Below are 26,537 nucleotides of genomic sequence, written 5' to 3' on the forward strand. Positions count from 1 at the left end.
ACTTTGTGCAAGCCACCTAACAGGCCTGGAAATCATCCATTCCAGAATTGTTAAAGATTTTTTTTTTTAAACCATCATTAGCCCCCTCAACAGACGATAAAAACATAAATTATGCACATGTGTGTTGTACAACCGGCATGACAGGAAAAGCCGACCCAATCGCAATGGATGAAAGTGAGGGGCAGTCACAGATGACAACTGGCAGCATGGGAATTCCCATGACAGTCGTAATCATGCGGTAGTAAAAGTGACGGTTCGGGCAATCAAATACAAACAACCTTAGCGTCACCTTGTCCAGGCCTGCCAACTCTTCACAATCTTAAAGTGAAATCATGACATTAAAAAAAAAAAAAAAAAAAAGGGATTTGAGACAAAAATTTGGAATTTGAGACAAAAAATTGGAATTTGAGACAAAAAATAGGAATTTGAGACAAAAAATAGGAATTTCTTATTAATGGATAATTCTGTATCAAAATTACCACCATCTTTGGCACCAAACATATAAAGACAAGTCTTCTGGCACAACTAGCAAAACTACATATCCCATGTGTTAGGTCATGGAATGGCCAAGGAGTAATGGAGTGCAACTAATTTTCCTACTTAACTCCCTCTTGGCAACCATTAAAAAAAAAAAAATCACCTTTTTCACATCCCCTTCCCCCCCCCCCCCCCCCCCCCCCCACCTTTTTTCCCCCCTTCTTTTTACCATTATCATCATTTTGAAAATGGGAATTTTAGAGACAATGGCGGAATAACGCAAAGGAAGAGTGAAAATAGGAATGATTCCGCCAAAGGTGGAAGGGATAGCAGGCATACTTGCCATTGATCACATGCCATACTGCTTCTCAAGGCAAACTAGCCATGAGTTATGCTTGATTGTTTGTTTCAACTCTTTCACCACTGAGGCTGTATTCACATTTCCGTCACAAAATGGCTGACACCTGATTGAGGCAGCATGAGGATGACAAGCTAAGACAAAGCGACACTCGAATTTGGCACATACCCCCCTAGGGCCAATTGAATGTTCTTATGAAAGAAATGATACAATTGGTTCAATTTATAGTACTTTTGTAGAAAGTAGGATTGGATTACATTATTATTTTTGCTTTTCAAGACCGGCCATTGGCCAGTAGAACAAATTCTGCTCTGGCCGCACACAGTGCGGCCAATGGTACTGAAAGAGTTAAGGGTTTTAAGGCGCTTGTGACACATTTATGTTATTTCAACGCCAGTAAAAAAGGAAGAAAACAGGATAGTCAAAAAATGATAGATTTAAAATTGAAAGCCCACAAGAAAAAGTAAGACAAAGGGGAATGGTTTAAATATGGAACAGATGTAGATTCAAAAGAGCTCAACATCAGCGTACTTTGTTTGAAATCACCTAAAAGTCTCAATCAAACACTAGTACAGAATCCCACTTAGAGGAACACACTCAAATGTTTACAAATCATTATATATATGTAAAAAAAAATAATAATACAGCGCATTAGAGAGAGATGATTTACAAGTTAAAACAAAAAATAATCTCTAAAAACTTACACAATAAGTTTCCCTCTCAGCCAAGGACTCGGGTCATGGAAAGAACAAAACCAAGTAATCTCATTCCAAGACAAAGACAAAAAGCAATTGGAAACAGGGGTATAGAAGACAGAGTAAGGGAGCTCCCTGCCCACTATGGGAGTCACTCACCTTGTGCTGTCTCGAGAGGACAATATCGGATACAAATCCCTTCCTTGTCGATGTCTACCAGCTCTATGGGAATTTTGGGACAAGTCACTTGAAGAGCTTCAGCAAGCTGGGAAGGAAATAGTGGATGGATGACGATGATTGGGATGATGATGTTGATGATGATTGTGATGACGATGACAATAATGATATAGATGATGGTGATGATAATGATGATGATGATGGTCTGGCTATGATGACAAGGATGATGTAGATGATGGTGATGATGATGATGATGATGATGATGAAGAAGAAGAAGAAGATGATGATGATGATGATGATGAAGATGAATTCCAACCCAAAAGTGAAATGGTAGCTCATCTGTCTGACCATCATATGATCGAAGATTTCATGTTTTCCATGTCAGAATTTCTCATAGAATTGACTAAACCACTCAATACATATCACAAATCTAACACACTTATTCACTGCCTGCGTCCTCACCATGTGCTCAAAGAGATTTTCCAGGTGGACAATGTTCACATTTTACCAATAGGTCACCTTGTAGCCATAGGGACCAGGGACTTGCTGCCTGCCTTTGGATAGGACGAAAGCAACAACTTGCTGCCCCATCTGTGGCGAACTTGAACAGTATTTTGAGACAAGGACGACGCTGGTTTTGAGACTAAGGGAGACACTTGAACATTCTTCTACAGGCCAATGATAGTTAAAACCTGTTCACTATGACACACAAATGTTTGTTTTTGTTTTTAATGGTTTTACTGCGCTTGCAACACATTGAGGTCATATCATCACCAGTAAAAAGGAAGAAAATTGGTTAATAAAAACATTCTAGATGTACAATTAAAAGGACTTGAAGAAAAAGTAAGACAAAAGGGAATTAGTTGAAATTGGAAACAGATGATATGTAGATTCCAAGAGCACACTATCAGTTTACCAGTTTGAGATCACCTAAAAGTCTCACCCAGACACCAGCACAAGATCCGACTAAGAGGAATACACTCAAATGTTTACAAATCATAAGTTAAAAATAAATATAATAACAGTAGATAACAGAGAGATGATTTACAATGAAAAAAATGCCATCTCCCAAAATTAACTATACATTCAACTGTTTCCCTCCCAGCCACGGACTCTGACCAGGGTCAGGACAAAACCAAGTAATCTCATTCTAAGACAAAGATAGAAAGCAAGTTGAAAAACAGATATAGGGGGATGGAAGACACAGTATGTACCTCCCTACCCACTATGGGAGGCCAGGAACCCCAGCCAGCAACCTGTGACTGTCTTACCCATGTATTGAGAGCATTGAAATAGGCAGCATCCTTATCTTGGTTGGGATCTTCTACTTTGATACTGGAGTAAGAAGCCACCACGGCCCCAGGCCCAGTTGTATCCTCTGTATACTTGAACACCACAGTGGGACTCATTATCTCAAACACCAACTACAGATTGAGGACAGAAAAGAAAAGAGTTGGGTTAAAAATGATTTTTTAGAAAAATGTGACAGTGAATGACGTAATCAGTCGGTGGTGAAAAGGTTTGAACTGAGATATTGCCAAATTTAGTTAGAGGGTCAATTTTTATAATAAATGAGTTCTTGTCATAAATGATTAAATCAACCCTTTTTGTACATCTTCGGGAAATATCGAAGCTTAATTTCACTTCTAAATATTTTTAACAGCTGGTAAAGTTGAAAAAGTATGAAATTTGAGAAAGGTTGCTGGATAACGTTCCCATACATCTGACCATAACTTCATGAAAAATCACTCGATTTGCTTCAAATAAAGATTAAAATGCTCTGGGGAGCAAATTCTTTCAGAAAATGCAAAAAAAATACAAATCCAAAACGGCTGATTCTCATGCACTGACACAAATGTTTGTTTTTGTTGCTAAGGGTTTTATGATGTTTGCAACACTTTCAGGTTATTTCACCATCGGTAAGGGGGCAATACTAAGGGGCAAGTGTGGCTCAGCAGTACGGTCTTTGCTTCGTACCCAAAAGGTACAGAGTTTAATCACCGCCACTACGCTGTGTGGCCTTGAGCAAGTGCCACCTCGCCCTAGCTCAGTTTGCAGCACTGCACTGCGGCTGACGCCTGGGTTATTCCAGTCTTCCCTTGGAATAGACCCTAGAGACAAATTTCCCCTGTGGGATGAATACAGGGAATTTTATTATTACTAAAAAGAGAGAAGATGGGATAGTAAAAAAAAGAAAAAATCTAGATTTACAATAAAAGCACCCGAGAAAAGGCAAGACAAAGGGGACTGTACTGAAAAGGGAAGAGACAAATTCCACAAAGAAACTATCAGTGTGCCTAAAAGTCCCATCCACAGTCACTCAAACCAGCCCTATTCACGGATTTATTTGTGATTTATGCTTCTACACACTTACACACCTGCCTAGTACTACGAACAATTTGTAGAAATACGAATGTTGGCTCCAGCCACAGGACTGCATTCGCCTCTTTGACTAATAAATCTTGTAGAAAAAGGAAAGTTGAGTTCCTTTCAACTTTTTAAAATGCATTTTTGGATCACTCTGAGGGCAAATAATTTATTTCTAAAGCTAGTTAAAGTGGATTTTTCTTTTTTTTTTTTCCTTGAAAAGACAATTTGAAATTAAGTAGAAGCTCTGCACTAGACCTGAACATGAAAATATCCATAACAGACCCTGGTGCTCTAACTGTTGTATGCTTGTTGTTGATTGGCCAGTTTTCTGGAAACAGACTATAATACTATTATTATTCATATTATTCGTTTTCAACGAGTTCTATTAATAAATTGTTTCATTCCAACAAGCGTGGTGTGGATAAACATGGGATTTTTATTCAACTCGGTTAGGCAGTCTCGAGTGGGGGGTTGTTCACTTTCACAACAAATCATCGTCCTGAGCAATGCATGTCCCGGATAGTATAGAGTTACGATATTTTACTACACATAATAATAACAATAATAATACTATTATTATATTATTACATACTATAACATTATACTACATGACTTTCTGATCATAATACAGTAGGACTCCTATTTTTCTAAGACAAAAAAAAATAACAAAATAAACAAAAGCAAATAAAATTAAATTAATGTCATACAAAGATAAAAATAAAATAAACTAAATTTGACCTGAGAAAAAAACCCAAAAAAAAACTTGAACTGGACCAAAAAATAAAACAAACAACAAAAAACCTGAGACATAAAAAAAAAATTAAATTAAATTAAATATTGAAAAAAAAAACAACCAAAAAAACAAGCCCAAAACAAATCTTAACAATGAGGCATAGTTTGTTTCATGGACTCACCAAAGCACTGATGGCCTTAGAGATGAGGTCCTTGACCGATCGGATTTCTTTGTCTTGTTTCTTTTTCTTTTCCCGACTCTGTTTTTTAAAAAAAATAATAATAAAAATATTCCTTGATGGTTTGTTTATTTTGTTTTTCAGGGTTTTACGGCTTGCAACACATTAAGGTCATATCAGCGCCAGTAAAAAGGAAGAAAATGGGATAGTAAAAAGTTCTAGAATTACAATTAAAGCATCCAAGAATAAGGCATACATAGGGGAATTGGTTCAAATAGGGAACATGAGTAGATTCCAAGAGCACACTATCAGTGTACTTAGTTTGAAATCACCTAAATTCTCATCCAGACACAAGCACAGGTCCCCACTAAGAGGAATACACTCAAATGTTTACAAATTATATATAATACATAAACAAAACATAATACAGTGCATAAAAGAGAGATGATTTACAAGGAAAAAAATTTCATCTCCCAAAACTAACTAACATTTGACTGTTTCCCTCCCAGCCAGGGTATCCGGCCAGGGCCAGGACAAAACCAAGTAATCTCATCCCAAGACAAAGACAGAAAGCATGTTGGAAAACAGATATAGGGGATAGAAGACACAGTATGTACCTCCCTGCCCACTATGGGAGGTCAGGAACCCCACGCAGGATTCCTTGATGGTGAATCTCTGAGGAGTCAATTCAATTTCTGGTCTGATTGCACCATTAGCAAGTTAAAGGTGACATTCCCATCCTACATCATTAGCAAATAAGGTGAAAGAAAACAAAGATCTGTCCTCATTCGTCGATCGCTGTCGGTTGGGAATGTAACGATTATTTGCGATTACATGACATTCCCACGGGACCATTTTCACCAAGAGAGAAATTAAGTCTTTTCACTATAACTCTCAATTTCAAAATTTGAATATATTGCTGCTTGAAGTTTAAAGAAATAAATATCAATAGAGTCATATGAAAAGGAAGATCTAATTTGATTGACAAAGACAGATGAAGTGGACGTTTCAGGTTTCCCCTTTGTCAACAACATGTGATGAATGAAACACTCTTGTCACTCATTTGTCTTTGTGTTTCACTCATTGTCTTTAGTTGACAAAGGGAAAACAACAAACAATGGCTGTCACATCAAACAACTCTCTCTGCCCTCCAATACACATGAATTGAGTCGAATGTGAGCAACATTCAGATTCAGATTGTGTCATCCCATCTGACACCTTTAGAAGTAACGGAGTTTTTGTTTGTTTTTAAGTGTTTTACGACGCATTTAGGTCATTTTGGCATCGGTAAAGAGGAAGAAAATGTGATTGTCAATAATTCTAGATTTAATATTAAAAACACACAGGTAAAATAAGACAAAGGGGAATTAGTTCAAATAGGGACAGATGTCATTCCAAGAGCACACTCTCCATGTACTTTGTTTGAAATCACCGAAAAGTCTCAAATGTTACAAACCATTAATATATTGAAATAAAAAACTAGAATACATAACAGAGAGATGATTTTACAAGGAAAAAAATATCACCTCCCAAAACAGATTTGACTGTTTCCCTCTCAGCTCAGGACTCAAGCAAGAGCGAGGACAAAACTAAGCAACTTAGTTCCAAGACAAAGACAGTAAGCAACTCGAAAAACAGATATAAGGATATAGAAGATAAATAATGGATTTAATGAACTTATCATTACTGCTTGGACAAAGCAACTGTTTGTTTGTTGTTGTATTTCAGGGTTTCACAGCGCTTGCAACCCATTTAGGTCATATCGGCGCCAGTAAAAAGGAAGAAAATGGGATAGTATAAAGTTCAAGAATAACAATTACAGCACCCAAGAAAAGGTAAGACAAAGGGGAATTGTTCAAATAGGAAACAGATGTAGATTCCAAGAGCACACTATCATGTACTTATTTGAGATCACAAGCACAAGATCCCCACTAAGAGGAATACACTCTAATGTTCACAAGTCTTGTTCAAAACAAAAACAGAGAGAGAGAGATTATGTTTGTTTTTAAGGGCTTTACACGCTTGCGACTCATTTAGGTCATTATATATAACACCAAACATTTTTTAAAATAAAATGCATAACAGAAATGATTTACACAACAAAAAATATCATCTCCTAAAACTTGACTGTGTCCCTCCCAGCCAGGGCCAGGACAAAACCAAGTAATCTCATTCCAAGACAAAGACAGAAAGCATGTTGGAAAACAGGTATAGGGGGATAGAAGACACAGTAAGTACCTCCCTGCCTGCACACTATGGGAGGCCAGGAACCCCACCCAGACAAAGCAACTGTCAGATAAATAAACGTGGTTTTTCAACTGGTCTTCAGGGCAAACTTTGCAATAATCTAAATAGAATCTTTGCTAATCAAATTCCAGAGCTGTCCGCACACTTACAATTTGTTTGATTGTCGTCAGTTGATCGAGCTGTTCAAACAATGTCTTGGCCTGAAATGGACGAAAACCTGATTATGGTGGCACACCTGCCTTTTTCAACATTAATAATAATGAAAATGATGATGATGATGATGATGATGATGATGATGAAGAAGAAGAGAATAATAATAATAATAATAATATAATAATAATAAATAATAATAATAATATAATATAATAATAATAATAATAATAATAATAATAATAATAATAATAATAATAATAATAATAATAATAATAATAATAATAATAATGATAATCATTAATATCATTATAAATATAATAGATTGCAAGTGCTATCTTCATTCTAAGAAACATCAGAACAATCAGACCATTTATTAATAGGGAAACCTGCAACAAACAGGTAACATCTTTGATATTCCCGAAAATGGATTATTGCCATGCACTGTTTGTTGGTCTCACAAAGGGCAAAATAAACAAACTCCAGAAAGTACAGAACATGGCAGCCCGCGTTGTACTGCAGAAAGACAGGAAAACTGCAGCTCCCGAATTACTACAGCAGCTGCATTGGCTGCCAGTGGACCAGTCGCATTAAATATAAATCAGCAACCATAGTATTCAAGTTCTTGGAAGGCTCGTCACCCAAAAATCTCTCAAACCTCAGTGAACGATCACTTCGACAAACGAACAACCTCTATGCTGATGAGTGAAGGCTGGAAAAGGCACCTTTCAGCATTCTGGTCCAAGGCTGAGGAATTTGCTACCACATGAGATACGTTCTTCGTCTTCACTAGAGGATTTCAAGCAGCGATTGAAGCAAGCAGGCTTTCTTTTAATTATGTGTATAATTAGTGTTGTTTGTGCGCTGTCTTAGGCCTGAATCTTTGTCATGTACCCAGAGCCCTCAAGATGAAGGGAAGTTTGGCACACTATAAATATATGCCAGTATAATAATAATAATAATAATAATAATAATAATAATAATAATAATAATAATAATAATAATAATAATAATAATAATAATAATAATAATAATGATAATAATAATAATGATAAGAAGAACTACTACCACTACTATAATAATGATAATAATATAATAATGATGATGATGAAAATTATATTAATAATAATAACTACAGGACCGTCTCTAAGTCAGTACAACTTGTTCAAAAGTGAAGTTTATACCACATTGCTGATGTGATGGATCTTAAAGAGTTGTGTAATTCTTGTGAGGGGAAATTGTTGATTTTTAAAGTGAACGATAGCAACTGCTATTTTTATCCCTTTAACTCACTCAATCCTAGAGATTTTTGATACTTTTCAAAATTTGAAAAAAATGTATCAAAAATGTGCATGTGCATACGCGAGGACGAGAGACGCATGCGCACAACCATGACGTTCTCTCTCTAATAACTTATCCGCTGGTGAAGTCACAGACTATGGGTGACGACCAATCAAGGGACGCTACTCTTCCACTAATCTCATTCCCTATAAGAAGATCTAGTTAAATTCAAAGTGTCGACAAAACATCACATTGCTGTATATTGCTCCACTGCGTTTGTGTTTGTTAAATGAGGTAAAAAAGCTATGAAGACCAAATTCAATACAAGTTCACTTCGGTGCAGAGTGCGGAAAATTATTATATAAAAGGTGAAGGTCAGCAATCATAAACGACCGTTTTCCTTAATTTTCAAAATGAATTGTTGAAGTCAATAATACAATAATGTCATATCAGCCGTCTTTCATGCTTTTAAAAATTTTTTTTTAGCTCGACTGTGTTTTTTAAATTTTTTTTTATGCATTAGAGACTTGGGGGTTATAAATACACCACCAAAACAAGACAGATGACAACTTGGGGGTTATAAATACACCACCAAAACAAGACAGATGACAACTTGAGGGTTATAAATACACCACCAAAACAAGACAGATGACAACTTGAGGGTTATAACTACACCACCAAAACAAGACAGATGACAACTTGGGGGAATTTTAAATACACCACCAAAACAAGACAGATGACAACTTGGGGGAATTTTAAATACACCACCAAAACAAGACAGATGACAACTTGAGTGTTATAAATACACCACCAAAACAAGACAGATGACAACTTGGGGGTTATAAATACACCACCAAAACAAGACAGATGACAACTTGAGGGTTATAAATACACCACCAAAACAAGACAGATGACAACTTGGGGGTTATAAATACACCACCAAAACAAGACAGATGACAACTTGAGGGTTATAAATACACCACCAAAACAAGACAGATGACAACTTGAGAGTTATAAATACACCACCAAAACAAGACAGATGACAACTTGAGGGTTATAAATACACCACCAAAACAAGACAGATGACAACTTGGGGGTTATAAATACACCACCAAAACAAGACAGATGAACAGATGACAACTTGAGGGTTATAAATACACCACCAAAACAAGACAGATGACAACTTGGGGGTTATAAATACACCACCAAAACAAGACAGATGAACAGATGACAACTTGAGGGTTATAAATACACCACCAAAACAAGACAGATGACAACTTGGGAATTTTAAATACACCACCAAAACAAGACAGGTGACAACTTGAGGGTTATAAATACACCACCAAAACAAGACAGATGACAACTTGGGGGTTATAAATACACCACCAAAACAAGACAGATGACAACTTGAGGGTTATAAATACACCACCAAAACAAGACAGATGACAACTTGGGGGTTATAAATACACCACCAAAACAAGACAGATGACAACTTGAGGGTTATAAATACACCACCAAAACAAGACAGATGACAACTTGAGGGTTTTTTCTGTCTAAAAAGGAAGAAACAACAAAAACACCGAAAAAAAAATATATATATAAAACAACAAGATAAACGAATAACAAAGAAATAATGACACACACCCAAATAAACATAGAGATGACAGATTGAATCCCCCCCCCCCCCCCCCTCAACACAACTTACCAATTCACAGGAGTTCTTGACCTTGTTGACCATGCCTTCATGGCCCAGACTCTGCAGACAAACCCACAATGGCAGACACTGTAGCTGTAATTGCGGGTCATCCACCACCAGGCCTGCTGCCTCCTTCAGGGCTTGGTCCGACTCTTTGTACAGGGTCTGAGAAATCGGGGGCTAAGGGATATAACACACGACACAGCCTAATCATAACATCAACAATACAAACAACGTTTATCCATCAAGAGATTAACACACTACACACGACACAGCCTAATGATAACATCAACAATACAGTGTTTATCTATCAAGAGATTAACACACTACACACGACACAGCCTAATCATAACATCAACAATACAAACAGTGTTTATCTATCAAGAGATTAACACACTACACACGACACAGCCTAATCATAACATCAACAATACAAACAACGTTTATCTATCAAGAGATTAACACACTACACACGACACAGCCTAATCATAACATCAACAATACAAACAGTGTTTATCTATCAAGAGATTAACACACTACACACGACACAGCCTAATCATAACATCAACAATACAAACAACGTTTATCCATCAAGAGATTAACACACTACACACAACACAGCCCAATGATAACATCAACAATACAAACAGTGTTTATCTATCAAGAGATTAACACACTACACACGACACAGCCTAATCATAACATCAACAATACAAACAGTGTTTATCTATCAAGAGATTAACACACTACACACGACACAGCCTAATCATAACATCAACAATACAAACAGTGTTTATCTATCAAGAGATTAACACACTACACACGACACAGCCTAATCATAACATCAACAATACAAACAGTGTTTATCTATCAAGAGATTAACACACTACACACGACACAGCCTAATCATAACATCAACAATACAAACAGTGTTTATCTATCAAGAGATTAACACACTACACACGACACAGCCTAATCATAACATCAACAATACAAACAACGTTTATCCATCAAGAGATTAACACACTACACACGACACAGCCTAATCATAACATCAACAATACAAACAACGTTTATCTATCAAGAGATTAACACACTACACACGACACAGCCTAATCATAACATCAACAATACAAACAGTGTTTATCTATCAAGAGATTAACACACTACACACGACACAGCCTAATCATAACATCAACAATACAAACAACGTTTATCCATCAAGAGATTAACACACTACACACGACATAGCCTAATCATAACATTAACAATACAAACAACGTTTATCTATCAAGAGATTAACACACTACACACGACACAGCCTAATCATAACATCAACAATACAAACAGTGTTTATCTATCAAGAGATTAACACACTACACACGACACAGCCTAATCATAACATCAACAATACAAACAACGTTTATCCATCAAGAGATTAACACACTACAGACAACAGACTAATAATATCATCTTCAATGCAGACGACGTTTATCCCTGTGTTTTATATGAGTAACTGATGCAGTAGTGTCAGTATAAGAGCTTAATTGCGTTAATTCTAGCAATGTTAAGTGTAGTTAATAATGGGATTGGTAACATTTATCACTTCACCTCAGCTCTGCGCTATGCACATTCACACAACAAACACACACACACATCACTCTACCTAGGTGGGAATGTGAACTATGTTTTGTTTTTCGGTTTTTAAGGGTTTTACGGTGCTTGAAACACTTAGGTTATATCAGCGCCAGTAAAAAGGAAGAAAATGGGATTGTAAAAAGTTCTAGAATTACAATTAAAGCACCCAAGAAAAAGTAAGACATATGGGAACTAGGAACAAATAGGGATCAGATGTAGATACCAAGAGCATACCACCAATGTGCTTAGTTTGAGACCACCTATAAGTCTCATCCGGCACAAGTACAAAATCCAAGAAAGAGGAATACATTCAAATACTTACATTATACATTCAAAATAACAAATATAATAACACATAACAGAGAGATGATTTACAAGATCATCTCCCAAAACAATAACTATGCATTTGACTGTTTCCTCACCCCCCCCCCCCCCCCCCCCAGCCAGGAGTCTGGCAAGGGCCAGGACAAAACCAAGTAATCTCATTCCAAGACAAAGACAAAAAGCATGTTGGAAAACAGACATAAGGGGATAGAAGACACAGTATGTACCCCCTTGCCCACTATGGGAGGTCAGGAACCCCACCCAGGGAATGTGAACTAGATCAAAGTAGAGATTAAATAGTGTAAGAGTATTTTGAACAAAACAGAGTGCCTAACCAAAAATTTTTATCAAACACGATAAAAACACATGAGGTGCGTTTCTCGGTCGGGACAAAGAGAGACAAAGCAAACAAACAAAAGTGAGTTTTTATAAGTGCAATATCCCCTACACATGCTCAAAGCGCTTTACAAGGGGTCCCAACAGCAACACGTAACATATCCGAGACATGACGCCTGTTAGGCGATATTACAATATTTTCGGACAGAGATAATGCTGTTAATGGCCAGATACTCATTTTACACCAGAGTACGGTGAGAGAATTTGAGTAAAGAGCCTTTTCCAAGGACTCAACTATGCACCTAGCGAGACTCGACCCATGACCTTCTGATCCCAAAGCAAGGGTCACACCACGAGACCACATAGCCACACATTTAAGGTGGCTCTTAGTCTTGCTTTGTCTCACCTAAGAAAAAGGTAAAAATGAAAAGGCTTGGAATGACCTTCTGATCCCAAAGCAAGGGTCACACCACGAGACCACATAGCCACACATTTAAGGTGGCTCTTAGTCTTGCTTTGTCTCACCTAAGAAAAAGGTAAAAATGAAAAGGCTTGGAATGGGAATTTGACCTTTTCTTTAAGGTGATACCAAGCTGTTGGTAGCTGTGGATTGGAAACAGTAATAAACAAAAACGGATGAAAGAGCTTAAAAAAAAATATACAAAAATACCAACAATGAAACACATATTCATGTTTTCATTGTTGTTTTGTTATTGGCTGAAGAAGGGTTATCAGCCCAAAACGTTCCGTGTTTGGTATTTCATTCTTTTTTGAAGCTGTTAGATTCATTTTTGTTTAGTAACTTTTCGTTCGTATTTTTATGATCCCAGCCTTCAGGCAGTCTATAGCGCCTTCTATTTTCCCCAAGTCGATTTTATGAGACATTGTGAGGATTCTTGTTGTTTTGTTTGTTTTAAGAGTTTTACGGCGCTTGCAACACATTTAGGTCATATCAGCGCCAGTAAAAAGGAAGAAAATTGAATAGTAAAAACATTCTAGATGTACAATTAACAGGACTTGAGGAAAAAGTAAGACAAGGGGAAATGGTTCAAATAGGGAACAGTTGTAGATTCCAAGAGCACTCTATCAGTGTCGTAGTTTGAGACCACCTAAAAGTCTCACCCAGACACCAGGACAAGATCCCACTAAGGGAAATACGCTCAAATGTTTACAAATCATATATTAAAAATTTTTATAAAACAACAACAAAAATACAGTACTTAACAGAAAGATGATTTACAAGGAAAAAAATTCATCTCTCTGTTAAGTACTGTTTTTTTGTTGTTTTATAAATATTTTTAATATATGATTTGTAAACTATAACTATACAATTCGACTGTTTCTCTCTCAGCCAAGGACTCTGGCCAGGGTCAGGACAAAACCAAGTAATCTCATTCCAAGAGAAAGACAGAAAGCAATTGAAAAATAGATATAGGAGGATAGAATACATACAAGAACCTCCCTACCCACTATGGGAGGTCTGGAACCCCACCCAGTGAGGATTCTTGGAGTGAACCCTGATTCCCTTTATTCATCCCATAGGGGAAATTTGTCTCGAGAGTCTATTCCAAGGGAAGACTGGAATAACCCATGTATCAGCCGAAGTGAGCTACGGCGAGATGACTTGCTCAGGGCAGCAGGTATTTGAACTCATTACCTTTCGTGTATGAAGCAAGGACAATACCGCAGTCTTGCTGTCCCATATTATGCTTAAGATGAGCTGTTTGTTGAAAACGTGTCGGAGATACCAGGGGTTCGCGTCTCATGACATTAAGTATAAAAGGATACAATATAAGGTAGAGAAGGCACACCGAGCCATTTAGTGAGGTCAAGGGTCAAACTGTCAGCTGATAAAGCTTGCTCTATGGAGGATGGTACTGAGAACAAGGCCAAGGTTGCCAGGTAGTGACTGGAATAAATAGATGAGGACACAGGAGAATATATATATATATATATATATATATATAATATATATATATATATATATATATAATATATAATATATATATATATATAATATATATATATATATATATTATTATATTTGATTGTTATATACTTGGGTTATATTTGATGTGTTATCCAAGTATCTGTAGCTTTATTTAGATTTATAATGAATTTTGAAAATTGGTATTTTTGCATTTTCAGACCATGTTTGAATACTGTGCAAAGTTTATTGTTTAGCATTTTTAATGCCAACATTTTAATCCAGCCGCAGTCTTGAAAAAAAAAGAACTGGGTGAATAGGGAATGAGATTAGCGTCCCTTGATTGGACGTCACCCATAGTCTGTGACGTCACCGGCGGAAAAGTTATTAGAGAGAGAACGTCATGTTGGTTGCGTCTCTCGTCCTCGCGGAAGTGCACAACCAACATGACGTTCTCTCTCTAATAACTTTTCCACCGGTGACGTCCCAGACCATGGGTGACGTCCAATCAAGGGACGCTACTCTTCCGCTAATCTCATTCCCTATAGTCAGTGTTGAAAATAATATTTAAAAATTGAGCTTTTATATAGCGCAATATCCACTAAACATGCTGAAAGCACTTTACAAGGGGTCCCTGACCAACAGCAACATTTAACATAAAGTAAAGGACGGGACATGACGCCTGTTAGGCGATATTACAATTTTTTGGGGACAGAGACCACGCGGTTCACGGTCAGCAAACCTGCCAAATTGAAAACTTCAAATTTTGTCATTTTTATGTCAATTGTTTTGTAATTTGACAAGGAAATTAGTAATTTCTGAAATCGTATACGAACAACCAAAAATGGACTCTGATTGTCACTTCATGCTTATTCTATGAAGAAATGATTTTTTATTGTTGTTGTTATTATTATTATTATTATTATTATTATTATTATTATTATTATTATTATTATTATTATTATTATCCTTATTTAAGTATTGCTGAGACTTTAAATTCGCAGTTTTCCATCAAATTTCGTAATTGGCCATGAAATTTGTCTAAAATTCCTAAACTTATGAAAAATTCATAAGATTTGGCAGGTATGGGCCAGGTACTCATTTTACACCTGAGTACGGTGAGATAATGTTAGTACAGAGCATTCTCCAAGGACTCAACTATGCGCAGAGCGAGGCTCGAACCCAGGACCTTCCGATCCGAAATCGAGTGTCTTACCACGAGACGACAGAACCGCACAAAGGGGAACTGGGTCAAGGTCTACAAGGGAACAGAGGATTCCATGAGCAACCAATCAATGTGGCTATTTTTGACATTACCCAACCTGCCAACCTATGCTTAAAAAAAAGAAAAAGAAGTCTGAGGAAAAAAATCTAGGGGTAAACCTAAATGTTATTTAAAAGACTTTCAAATCACTATATATCCGATACTTTTTATGAAAGTTGCCCAGCATCCCTTAATGAGTATTACCTAGTACCACAAATTTTAAAAAGTTGCAATTTCGTTTTTTGTTTTGTTTTTTTGGTGGGTCAAGATACGACCCAAGTTTTCCATTTTACGGCAGGGTAGTAAAAAAGGAGGAAAAAAATCGGAGTAAATCCGAATTTTATTGGGGTACTTGGCACGTATGTTTTACCTAAAAGTCCTATCCAGACACAAGTCAAGGATGCCTCTATGAAGGATGCACTCAAATCTTTACAGAGTACATTGTGCACAGTATTCAAAAGGAATAATTTATTTTTAAAAAACATAACAGTAACAGACAGATGATTTAAAAGGGGAAAAAAAAAAAAATCTCTCAAAACAAAACCATACATTTGACTGTCTCTCTCCCAGCTAAGGATCCCAGTTAGGAGCAGAGCCTCCCCCCCCCCCCCCCCCCCCCCCCACACACACAAACCAAATCATTGTTATGAGTAGTTCTCACTAAAGCAGACTATAAATATTCAAGGTTACACATTGTTTTGTGTGCTGGTACACTATTCCGGCTGGCAGTTGTAATGAGGTATTAAACTAAACGCATAACATCAATTCAAAAATATTAAAAATCCAAATTTTAGGATCCCCAGAATATGGGAAAAAAAAAACCCCAAAAACTGCCCCCCCCCCCCCCCCCCCCCCCCCCCCCCCCCCCCCCACCAAAAATGTTTAATCTGAACTAAAAAAAAAACAACAATAAAAGTGGGGAGGGGGAGGAGTGGGAGGGGAGGAGTGACAAAAAAAAAAAAAAACCCACAACAAATAAACAAAACAAGATGAATTTGAGAAGACAAGACGTGGAATAAAATCCCTGACCCTTCGACGTGTAGCCAGACGTTGTTGGATTTACAAATCTCCTGGAGGCGCTGAAGGTTGTCCACGTGACCCCCCACAGGTGTACCTGGACGACAATGGGTGCCATGGGGAAAAAAAAACAATTACCAATTTATTTATTTTATTTTGTTTTAAAACAAAATCCCCCCCCCCCGAAAAAAAAAAAACAACAAAAAAAAAACCAAAAAGAAAAAGATATGAAAAAGAATTTTAAAATACCATGTTTCTAAGGATGAGTAACATTGACAGACAAAGTCAAAAAATGAACCAATGAAAAACAATATCCCCCCCCCCCCCCCCCCCCCCAAAAAAAAAGGTCCAGAAATACCCCTAAAAACACACACAAAAGACAAACCTCCTCAAGAAATTGAAACAAAAAAAACCCCAACCCAATCCACATCCCTCGAAGTGCTACCTATTACAACTAATTGATATAAGGAATGAGGTGTGTAGAGGTTGTGAATACCTGCTTATGAAAGAGTGAAAATGGAGAGGCTTCGTATGGGAACAAAACAGACAATGGACGTTTCAGGTACAAACCCTTCGTCTGCACAACAATACACAGATAAACATGGAAAACAAATCAACTGAGTTCAGACGATACAAGTTATTTTGCATTATATTTTATTTGTTTTCCATGTTAATTTATGTATTATTGTGCTGACGAAGGGTTTGTACCCGAAACGTCCATTGTCTGTTTTGTTCCCATATGAAGCCTCTCCATTTTCACTCATTCGTTAATATTGTACGATCACCGGCTTCAGGCAGCCCCTACTGTTTTCTACTTCCAAGAACACCCCAGACTCTAGCCTTGCACTAATTGTGCCGCTTTGGGGTCTTGTGGTACGACACTCGCTTTCAGATCGGAAGGTCCTGGGTTCGAGCATCGTTCAGCGCATAGTTGAGTCCTTGAAAAAGGATCTTTACTCGCTTTCTCTCAACGTATTCAGGTGTAAAATGAGTACCTGATCGTTAACAGCCTCGTCTCTGCCGGAAAAAAACTGTAATATCGCCTAACAAGTGTCATGCCTTGTTCTACATGTCAGATACCATTTGTAAAGTGCTTTGAGCACATTAAGTGGATACTGAGCTTTATAAAAGCTCAAGTTTGTTGTTTTTTTCCTTGAATCGGTTTAAGGAATGAGGTGCATTGGGGTGAATATCTGCTTTTTTGTTTGTTTGTTGCTTTAGGTCTCTTCCAACACAATTGAGGTTATATGAGAGACCGCTGAAACAAAAAAACCAAGCAATCTAACAAAAATAGTACAAATGTAAATCAAAATCATAACCTAAAGATATCATAAGCTAAATTATAAATAACCAAGAACAAACAGGCAGAAGATTTACAGAAAAAAAAATATCCCCTGTCAAAAATACAATCACAAACCAAAGAAGCAGGATAGGCTAGTAAAGAGAAGAAGAAACGACATCACTATCGGATCGTACACCCATGCGAACATCATAGGTATATGATTCAAGGGTGATGCTCCCATCCAACCACCCGCGAATATCTGCTTTGACTCCATAAACATCAAGGACAGGACACTAAACAAAGTGGACGTGGTCCTCTGTTCATTTGTTAAAATACGATGACTTCCGCCATGTGCAGAGCCATTTCCATTTTAATGGAGTACTTGGTCTAAATCTCAAGTGTTTACCTAAGATACCTCTTAATTCTCTATAAAATACTCTCGGAAGTCTTTGGACGAAACATGACATGCTTTGGTTTTTTTTTCAAAGGAAAGAGACAATGCTGTTAAGGGTAAGGTACTCATTTTACACCTTAGTATGGTGAGAAAATGTGAGTAACGAGCCCAACTGTGCCCACTTAGGACTCGAACCCAGGACCTCCTGATCCAAAGGTGAGTGTTGTACGACAAGACCACATAACTGCTCGGACCACATAGCCACACATACGTATATACGTACAGACGTACACAGTAAGGTAAAACACATACACACCTGCAAAACCAACCAGCAAGACAGGGGTCTTGGCAGCAGCGATGTCATCCTGGATCAGCTTTTCTAGCATGGCAACATCCTGCAGGAGATGGGATTAAAAAACAACAACAATATTTGAAATCAGCATGGGGGCAGCGCGGCTCAGCGGTACGGTCTTTGCTCCGTACCCAGAAAGTACTAAGTTCGATCACCCGCTGCTGCGCTGTGTGGCTTTGAGCAGGTCACATCGACCTAGCTCAATTTGCGGCGCTGCACTGCGGCTGACGCCTGGGTTATTCCAGTCCTGGAGAAAGATTTCCCCTATGGGAGGAATAAAGGGTATTATATACAGTAAAATACACACTTGACACAAGCAATAAACAAGACAAAACAAAGGCAGGGGGGGAGGGGGTGTCCTTATTTGTCTGGCCTCAACTCTTTGGCCTTCCCAGTAGGGTTGAACCTGCTGCTGGTATAGTCCTTCGGATTATGCAAGGCACTCAAGCCACCACACCACGGCAAAAAAAAATCAATGCTGAAGACTGATGTGCTGGGCCTCTTACTCATAACAGCAACACAACTCATGCTAAAGACTGATGTGCTGGGCCTCTTACTCATAACAGCAACACAACTCATGCTGAAGACTGATGTGCTGGGCCTCTTACTCATAACAGCAACACAACTCATGCTGAAGACTGATGTGCTGGGCCTCTTACTCATAACAGCAACACAACTCATGCTGAAGACTGATGTGCTGGGCCTCTTACTCATAACAGCAACACAACTCATGCTAAAGACTGATGTGCTGGGCCTCTTACTCATAACAGCAACACAACTCATGCTGAGGACTGATGTGCTGGGCCTCTTACTCATAACAGCAACACAACTCATGCTGAAGACTGATGTACTGGGCCTCTTACTCATAACAGCAACACAACTCATGCTAAAGACTGATGTGCTGGGCCTCTTACTCATAACAGCAACACAACTCATGCTGAAGACTGATGTGCTGGGCCTCTTACTCATAACAGCAACACAACTCATGCTGAGGACTGATGTGCTGGGCCTCTTACTTATAACAGCAACACAACTCATGCTGAAGACTGATGTACTGGGCCTCTTACTCATAACAGCAACACAACTCATGCTAAAGACTGATGTGCTGGGCCTCTTACTCATAACAGCAACACAACTCATGCTGAAGACTGATGTGCTGGGCCTCTTACTCATAACAGCAACACAACTCATGCTACAGACTGATGTGCTGGGCCTCTTACTCATAACAGCAACACAACTCATGCAGAAGACTGATGTGCTGGGCCTCTTACTCATAACAGCAACACAACTCATGCTGAAGACTGATGTGCTGGGCCTCTTACTCATAACAGCAACACAACTCATGCTAAAGACTGATGTGCTGGGCCTCTTACTCATAACAGCAACACAACTCATGCTGAAGACTGATGTGCTGGGCCTCTTACTCATAACAGCAACACAACTCATGATAAAGACTGATGTGCTAATTCTCTTACTCATAACAGCAACACAACTCATGCTGAAGACTGATGTGCTGGGCCTCTTACTCATAACAGCAACACAACTCATGCTGAAGACTGATGTGCTGGGCCTCTTACTCATAACAGCAACACAACTCATGCTGAGGACTGATGTGCTGGGCCTCTTACTCATAACAGCAACACAACTCATGCTGAAGACTGATGTACTGGGCCTCTTACTCATAACAGCAACACAACTCATGCTGAAGACTGATGTGCTGGGCCTCTTACTCATAACAGCAACACAACTCATGCTGAAGACTGATGTGCTGGGACTCTTACTCATAACAGCAACACAACTCATGCTGAAGACTGATGTGCTGGGCCTCTTACTCAAAACAGCAACACAACTCACGCTGAAGTCTGATGTGCTGGGCCTCTTACTCATAACAGCAACACAACTCATGCTGAAGACTGATGTGCTGGGCCTCTTACTCATAACAGCAACACAACTCATGCTGAAGACTGATGTCCTGGGCCTCTTACTCATAACAGCAACACAACTCATGCTAAAGACTGATGTGCTGGGCCTCTTACTCATAACAGCAACACAACTCATGCTGAAGACTGATGACACATAACACAGCAACATAACTCATCACACTCAATGATGCTACGCGAATGGGAAGAAGAAGAAGACGTTGTTCTCCTTTCACACAAATGTGCTGTGTTGTTCTATTTTATGATATCTATGGCCCGTTGATCAAACCTCTGAAGTGGCGTCTTTGCAAAAGGCTACTTCAGAGGTTAGATCAAAGGGCCATTGATATCATCTTCTTTAATTGAGGAAAAATTCAAAATTGAGCTTTTCTATAGCGCAATATCCACTAAACGTGCTCAAGGGGTCCCTGGCCAACAGCAACATTTAACATGTAGGGCGGGACATGACACCTGGTAGGGGATACTACAGGAAGACGTGTCATTCTTTGCTTGATCGGAAATGGGATGAGAGAGTGAAATATTAATTCATAGTCTGTGCACGTTCTTATGTGTATGAGTATGTATGATAGCCAATATTCCACTCACCATTTTGCTGGTAGCCCCAAACAGTGTGTTGCATGGCACTGTGCTGACACAGGACAGAGGCAAACCCAGCTGTGGAAAAAACAAAACAAAAAAACTTGAGCTTTCAAACTGTCACAGTAACAATTGTTCAAATTAATTTATTAAATTTTTATTTTAGTAAAAACTGAATTCATCTCACTCTAGTTATATTTCGGTAGGCTTAGAAAAACTTTACCTTGTAATATTAGATCATCTTTCCTTTAATAGCCTTCCCTCGAATTAATTTCAAATTAGTGAATACTTTTCGTTCTACATTCTGTCACGTAGCCACTTATTATAAAAGCTGATAGGTCTAACATTCTACACTCACTTCTCTCTACAATCTATGCCGGACGGCCAGCCGCTCCATTCCTCACATTATACATCAATATATTTGAAGATTTTTATCTTTTGGTATTTTGTGGATATTTTTATCTCCACCATCAAGACGCCGGAGATTTTGCCTTTGACAATGCTGCCATTGACGGATCAAAGATCAAACCTGAGCCCACCGTCGGAGGAATAGATAATATACCCCTTCTCAACTGGCTGGAAGTGGAACCTTACAAACCGGATATTATATTATCATAAGTTACGTAATATCTCCACATTTCTATTTGTAACTGCCAAAATCATTATTTATCTCATTTAATTAAATTTCATCTTTCTTTTTATTTCATCTTAAACAAATCGTTAATTGTTCTTCATTTTAAAGTAACTAGTAAATTCTGGGGCCTTATTCTTCACATCTTTATTTTATGCATAGTCGAGTAGCCCTTTACTCATTTGAGACCATGACACATACAGCACAATATCCTGTTAAACGCGCTCAAAGTGCTTAGAAAGAGTCCCTATCAAACAGCAACATGCAACACATAGAACAAGACACGATGCCTGAAGACCTGCCAAATTGAAAACGTCAAATTTAGTCATTTTTGTGTCATTTTTTAGTAATTTGACAAGGAAATAATTAGTCATTTCTGAAATTGTGTTCGAACAACCACACTTTGAGAATGATGGTCACTTCAACATTACATCGTCATGCACTGTAGAAATGCTTTATTATTGTATTATCATCATGATCATCATCATTATTATTTTTATTCTTATTATTAATATAATTATCATCATCATCATCATCATCATCATTATCATCATCAGCATCACTTAAGTATTACTGAGAATCAAAAATTCGTAATTTTAAATAAAATTTCGTAATTGGCCACGAAATTTGTCTAAAATTCGTAAAATTACAAAAAAGTCGTAAGATTCGACAGGGATGTGAATTTGCTACCTATACCTTGACCTTTGTATCAACCATTTCATTTCTTTTTTTCTTTTTTTTAAGCTCTTGGCTGAAGGAGTTTTGGGGTCCAAAAATATTGTGTTTCGTATTTTTTTCCCCTTCTTTTGGTTTAGGGTCGTGGATAGCTCATACGGTAGAATCACAATCTCCTCGGCCAGGCAGAGTTGTCGTACCAGTAAGGTCGCAGGTTCGAGCCCCCATCGCTGCCCTGAAGTTTTTATTCTCTCTTGTCTTCTGGCACTTTCCTACTCACTTCATTTCTTGCTATTATCAACATAAGTGCTTGCTCCACTCACTTTTCTGTATCTATTTTGACACATGCGTGTAGCACAAAAAAAACAAAAACAACTTGAGCTTTTATATAACACAATATCCATTGAACGTGCTCAATACGAGTCTCTGGGATACCAGCAAGATGTAACAAATAGAATGGACATGATGCGCGTGGTAGGCGATATTACAGTTTTTTCGACAGAGACCATGCGGTTAACGGCTAGGTACTGATTTTACACCTGAGTACAATGACGGAATGTGAGTAAAGAGTCTTTTACAAGGACCCAACTATGCGCCGAGCGAGGCTCAAACCCAGGACCTTCCGATCCGAAAGAGAGTGTCATATCACAAAACCACACAACTATACTGCCTACCTGTTGACACAGATATTTCCCGAGGCTTGGATTAGCCGATGAGCTGATGTAAAAGACCGGAGGCCTGGAATACAGGGCTTCAAAACCCTCCGTGGCGTATTTGGGGTAGTGGGTATGGAGGGCCAATCTGGCCACCTGGACCAGGCCGTCATTGTATTTACCATTGTACACAGTCTCAGAGTCCTTAAATCTGGTTGAATACAAATAAAATAAAGGTCGTTAAGATGGAATGATCTCTTTTAAAAATCATTGTAAATTGTGCTTACTTTGACATTATATTGGATATCAATTATACGTCACTGCATCTGGCCTGGAATAAAGCCCTTTTAATTTAAAAGACAAAAAAAAAAAAAAACCCCATAAAACCACAAAAAAACAAACAATGCAGTGGTTATATTTACAGTCCCGTAAAGCCGTTACTCAGATCTATTTTTTACAGTTCCATGTGATTCTGTACGGGATTGTGGATTGCGGATGCTGATCCTAAGGCAACCTTTTCCAAAATTCCATCCTCAAAAACGGAGCTATCAATGCAGGTCAGTCTTGGATCAAGAAGTTGACCTTTCTGAGGCAAGGCAGTACTTCAGTGTGGAGATGCCTGGGCCAAGGTGCTTGATTTAGTTCAGAGAAAAGAGAAATCTCATGAATGGATTTGCAACATTTGTACTGAATCATATGAACTGTAAAAATAGATCTGAGTACCGTCTTTACGGGACTGTAAAAATAGCCACTGCAAAAAAAAGAAAAAAAAATCTAAACCAAAACAAAAAAAAAACCCCAATAAACTGAAAATCGTTTTAAATCTTTCTAATTTAGGGATAGATATTATCAACATGAAAGTGAAATAAGTACTTAGTTTGAGATCACTAAAAGTCTCATCCAGACACAAGCACAGGTCCCCAATAAAAGGAATACACTGAATTGTTTTACAAATCATACATAATATAAAGAAAACAATACAGTGCACAACAGAGAGATGATTTACAAGTAAAAAAATATCACCTCCCAAAACTACTATACATTTAACTGTTTCCCTCTCAGCCAGGGCATCGGGTCATGACCAGGACAAAACCAAGTAATCTCATTCCAAGACAAAGACAGAAAGCAAGTTGGAAATCATATAAGGGGGATAGAAGACACAGTAAGTATCTCCCTGCCCACTATTGGAGGTCAGGAACCCACCCAAGATACAGGGGGATAGAAGACGCAGTAGTACCTCCTGCCCACTATGGGAGGTCAGGAACCCCACCCAAGATATAGGGGATAGAAGACACAGTAAGTATCTCCGTGCTCACTATGGGAGGTCAGGAACCCACCAGATATAGGGGGATAGAAGACGCAGTAAGTACCTCCGTGCCCACTATGGGAGGTCAGGAACCCCACCCAAGATACAGGGGATAGAAGACACAGTAAGTACCTCCTTGCCCACATGGGAGGTCAGGAACCCCACCCAAGATATAGGGGAAAAGAAGACACAGTAAGTACCTCCTGCCCACTATGGGAGGTCAGGAACCCCACCCAAGATATAGGGGGATAGAAGACACAGTAAGTACCTCCGTGCCACTATGGGAGATCAGGAACCCCACCCAAGATAAGGGGGATAGAAGACACAATAAGTACCTCCTTGCCCACTATGGGAGGTCAGGAACCCCACCAAATATAGGGGATAGAAGACACAGTAAGTACCTCCTTGCCACTATGGGAGGTCAGGAACCCCACCCAAGATAATGGGGATAGAAGACACAGTAAGTACCTCCTTGCCCACTATGGGAGGTCAGGAACCCCACCAGATATATGGGGATAGAAGACACAGTAAGTACCTCCTTGCCCACTATGGGAGGTCAGGAACCCCACCCAGGATAAATGGGGATAGAAGACACAGTAAGTACCTCCGTGCCCACTATGGGAGGTCAGGAACCCCACCCAGGATAAATGGGGATAGAAGACACAGTAAGTACCTCCGTGCCCACTATGGGACGTCAGGAACCCCACCCAAGATATAGGGGGATAGAAGACACAGTAAGTACCTCCGTGCCACTATGGGAGGTCAGAACCCCACCCAAGATAATGGGGATAGAAGACACAGTAAGTGCCTCCGTGCCACTATGGGAGGTCAGGAACCCCACCCAGATATAGGATAGAGAACGTAAGCTCAATTAGAGAAATTATGAACTTGAACAAAACACAGTAAGTGCCTCCATGCCCACTATGGGAGGTCAGGAACCCCACCAGATATGGGATGATAGAAGACACAGTAAGTACCTCCTTGCCACTATGGGAGGTCAGGACCACCAAGATAAGGGGATAGAAGACACAGTAAGTACCTCCGTGCCACTATGGGAGGTCAGGAACCCCACCCAGGATATAGGGGATAGAAGACACGTAAGTACCTCCCTCCCACTATGGAGGTCAGGACCACAAGATTTAGGAACTAGAGACCAGTAGTACTCGTGCTTACATGGGGTCAGGAACCCACCATTGGGATAGAGACAAGTGAGTGCTCCGGCTCCTTGATCAGAACCCACCAACAATAGGGGATGAAGACACCGAGTGCTCAATTCAGACCAAATTTACTGAACTTTGACACAACACACAGTCTGCACAACAGACTGAACACACACAAAGAGACCCATTCGTGTGCTGAACTTTTTTTCTGTTTAGTAGGTAATTGGAAAATATATACTGAGGGTTTGTAACATTCTGAATTCCGTAAATACATGGAAAATTGTCGACCTTGCACCGACCTGAATAGCCTGGACAACCATAGTTGACAGTCAGACTGCACTTTCTTGGCCGCCTTCTCCAGAATAGATGACTCCAGGGTAGAGAAGTGGGCCACCAGACTGTGGGCCGACACTGTCAATTTGCTGCATTCATCCAATTCTTGCAGATGGGCTGACTCACTGGAAAATACACAAATTGCACGTTGGTTAACATAAGTAAAAGATTATTATTTTTTTAATTTAAACCTCCCCAGCCCCCACCCCAAAATAGCACTGTCATCAACATTAATATTTTTAAAAAATAATAATAATAATAAAAAAAAAAACAATTAGAAAATTATACATACAGCTGAATATATTAAATTAAAAAAGAAAAACCATGAAATAATAGTGCTCAACTTTTTGATAAAAGGAGCTTTTAT

The 26,537-nt window shown here is 38.7% G+C and overlaps 1 protein-coding gene across 3 annotated transcripts in view; it reads right to left on the bottom strand.

The window, feature by feature from the left end:
- LOC144972241 (putative pyridoxal-dependent decarboxylase domain-containing protein 2) overlaps positions 1-26,537 on the bottom strand; it is a 77,660-nt gene that overhangs the window by 25,474 nt on the left and 25,649 nt on the right. For all 3 annotated transcript variants that reach the window (XR_013645318.1, XR_013645319.1, XM_078913286.1), the window contains exons 5-15: positions 26,137-26,295; positions 23,393-23,582; positions 21,422-21,490; positions 18,861-18,939; positions 16,881-16,965; positions 14,449-14,569; positions 10,372-10,527; positions 7,385-7,435; positions 4,992-5,069; positions 2,979-3,131; positions 1,690-1,795 (exon numbers count right to left, since the gene is read on the bottom strand). Coding sequence is in view for 1 of the 3 variants with exons in the window: in XM_078913286.1 (XP_078769412.1) it covers positions 1,690-1,795; positions 2,979-3,131; positions 4,992-5,069; positions 7,385-7,435; positions 10,372-10,527; positions 14,449-14,569; positions 16,881-16,965; positions 18,861-18,939; positions 21,422-21,490; positions 23,393-23,582; positions 26,137-26,295 (1,247 nt within the window). In the remaining 2 variants the exon portion in view is untranslated. The remainder of the gene's footprint in view (positions 1-1,689; positions 1,796-2,978; positions 3,132-4,991; positions 5,070-7,384; positions 7,436-10,371; positions 10,528-14,448; positions 14,570-16,880; positions 16,966-18,860; positions 18,940-21,421; positions 21,491-23,392; positions 23,583-26,136; positions 26,296-26,537) is intronic.

This window comes from Berghia stephanieae, chromosome 5 (assembly GCF_034508935.2).
Source record: "Berghia stephanieae isolate SIO BIC M18660-M18661 chromosome 5, UCSD_Bste_1.3, whole genome shotgun sequence".
NCBI classification, from domain to species: domain Eukaryota; kingdom Metazoa; phylum Mollusca; class Gastropoda; order Nudibranchia; family Aeolidiidae; genus Berghia; species Berghia stephanieae.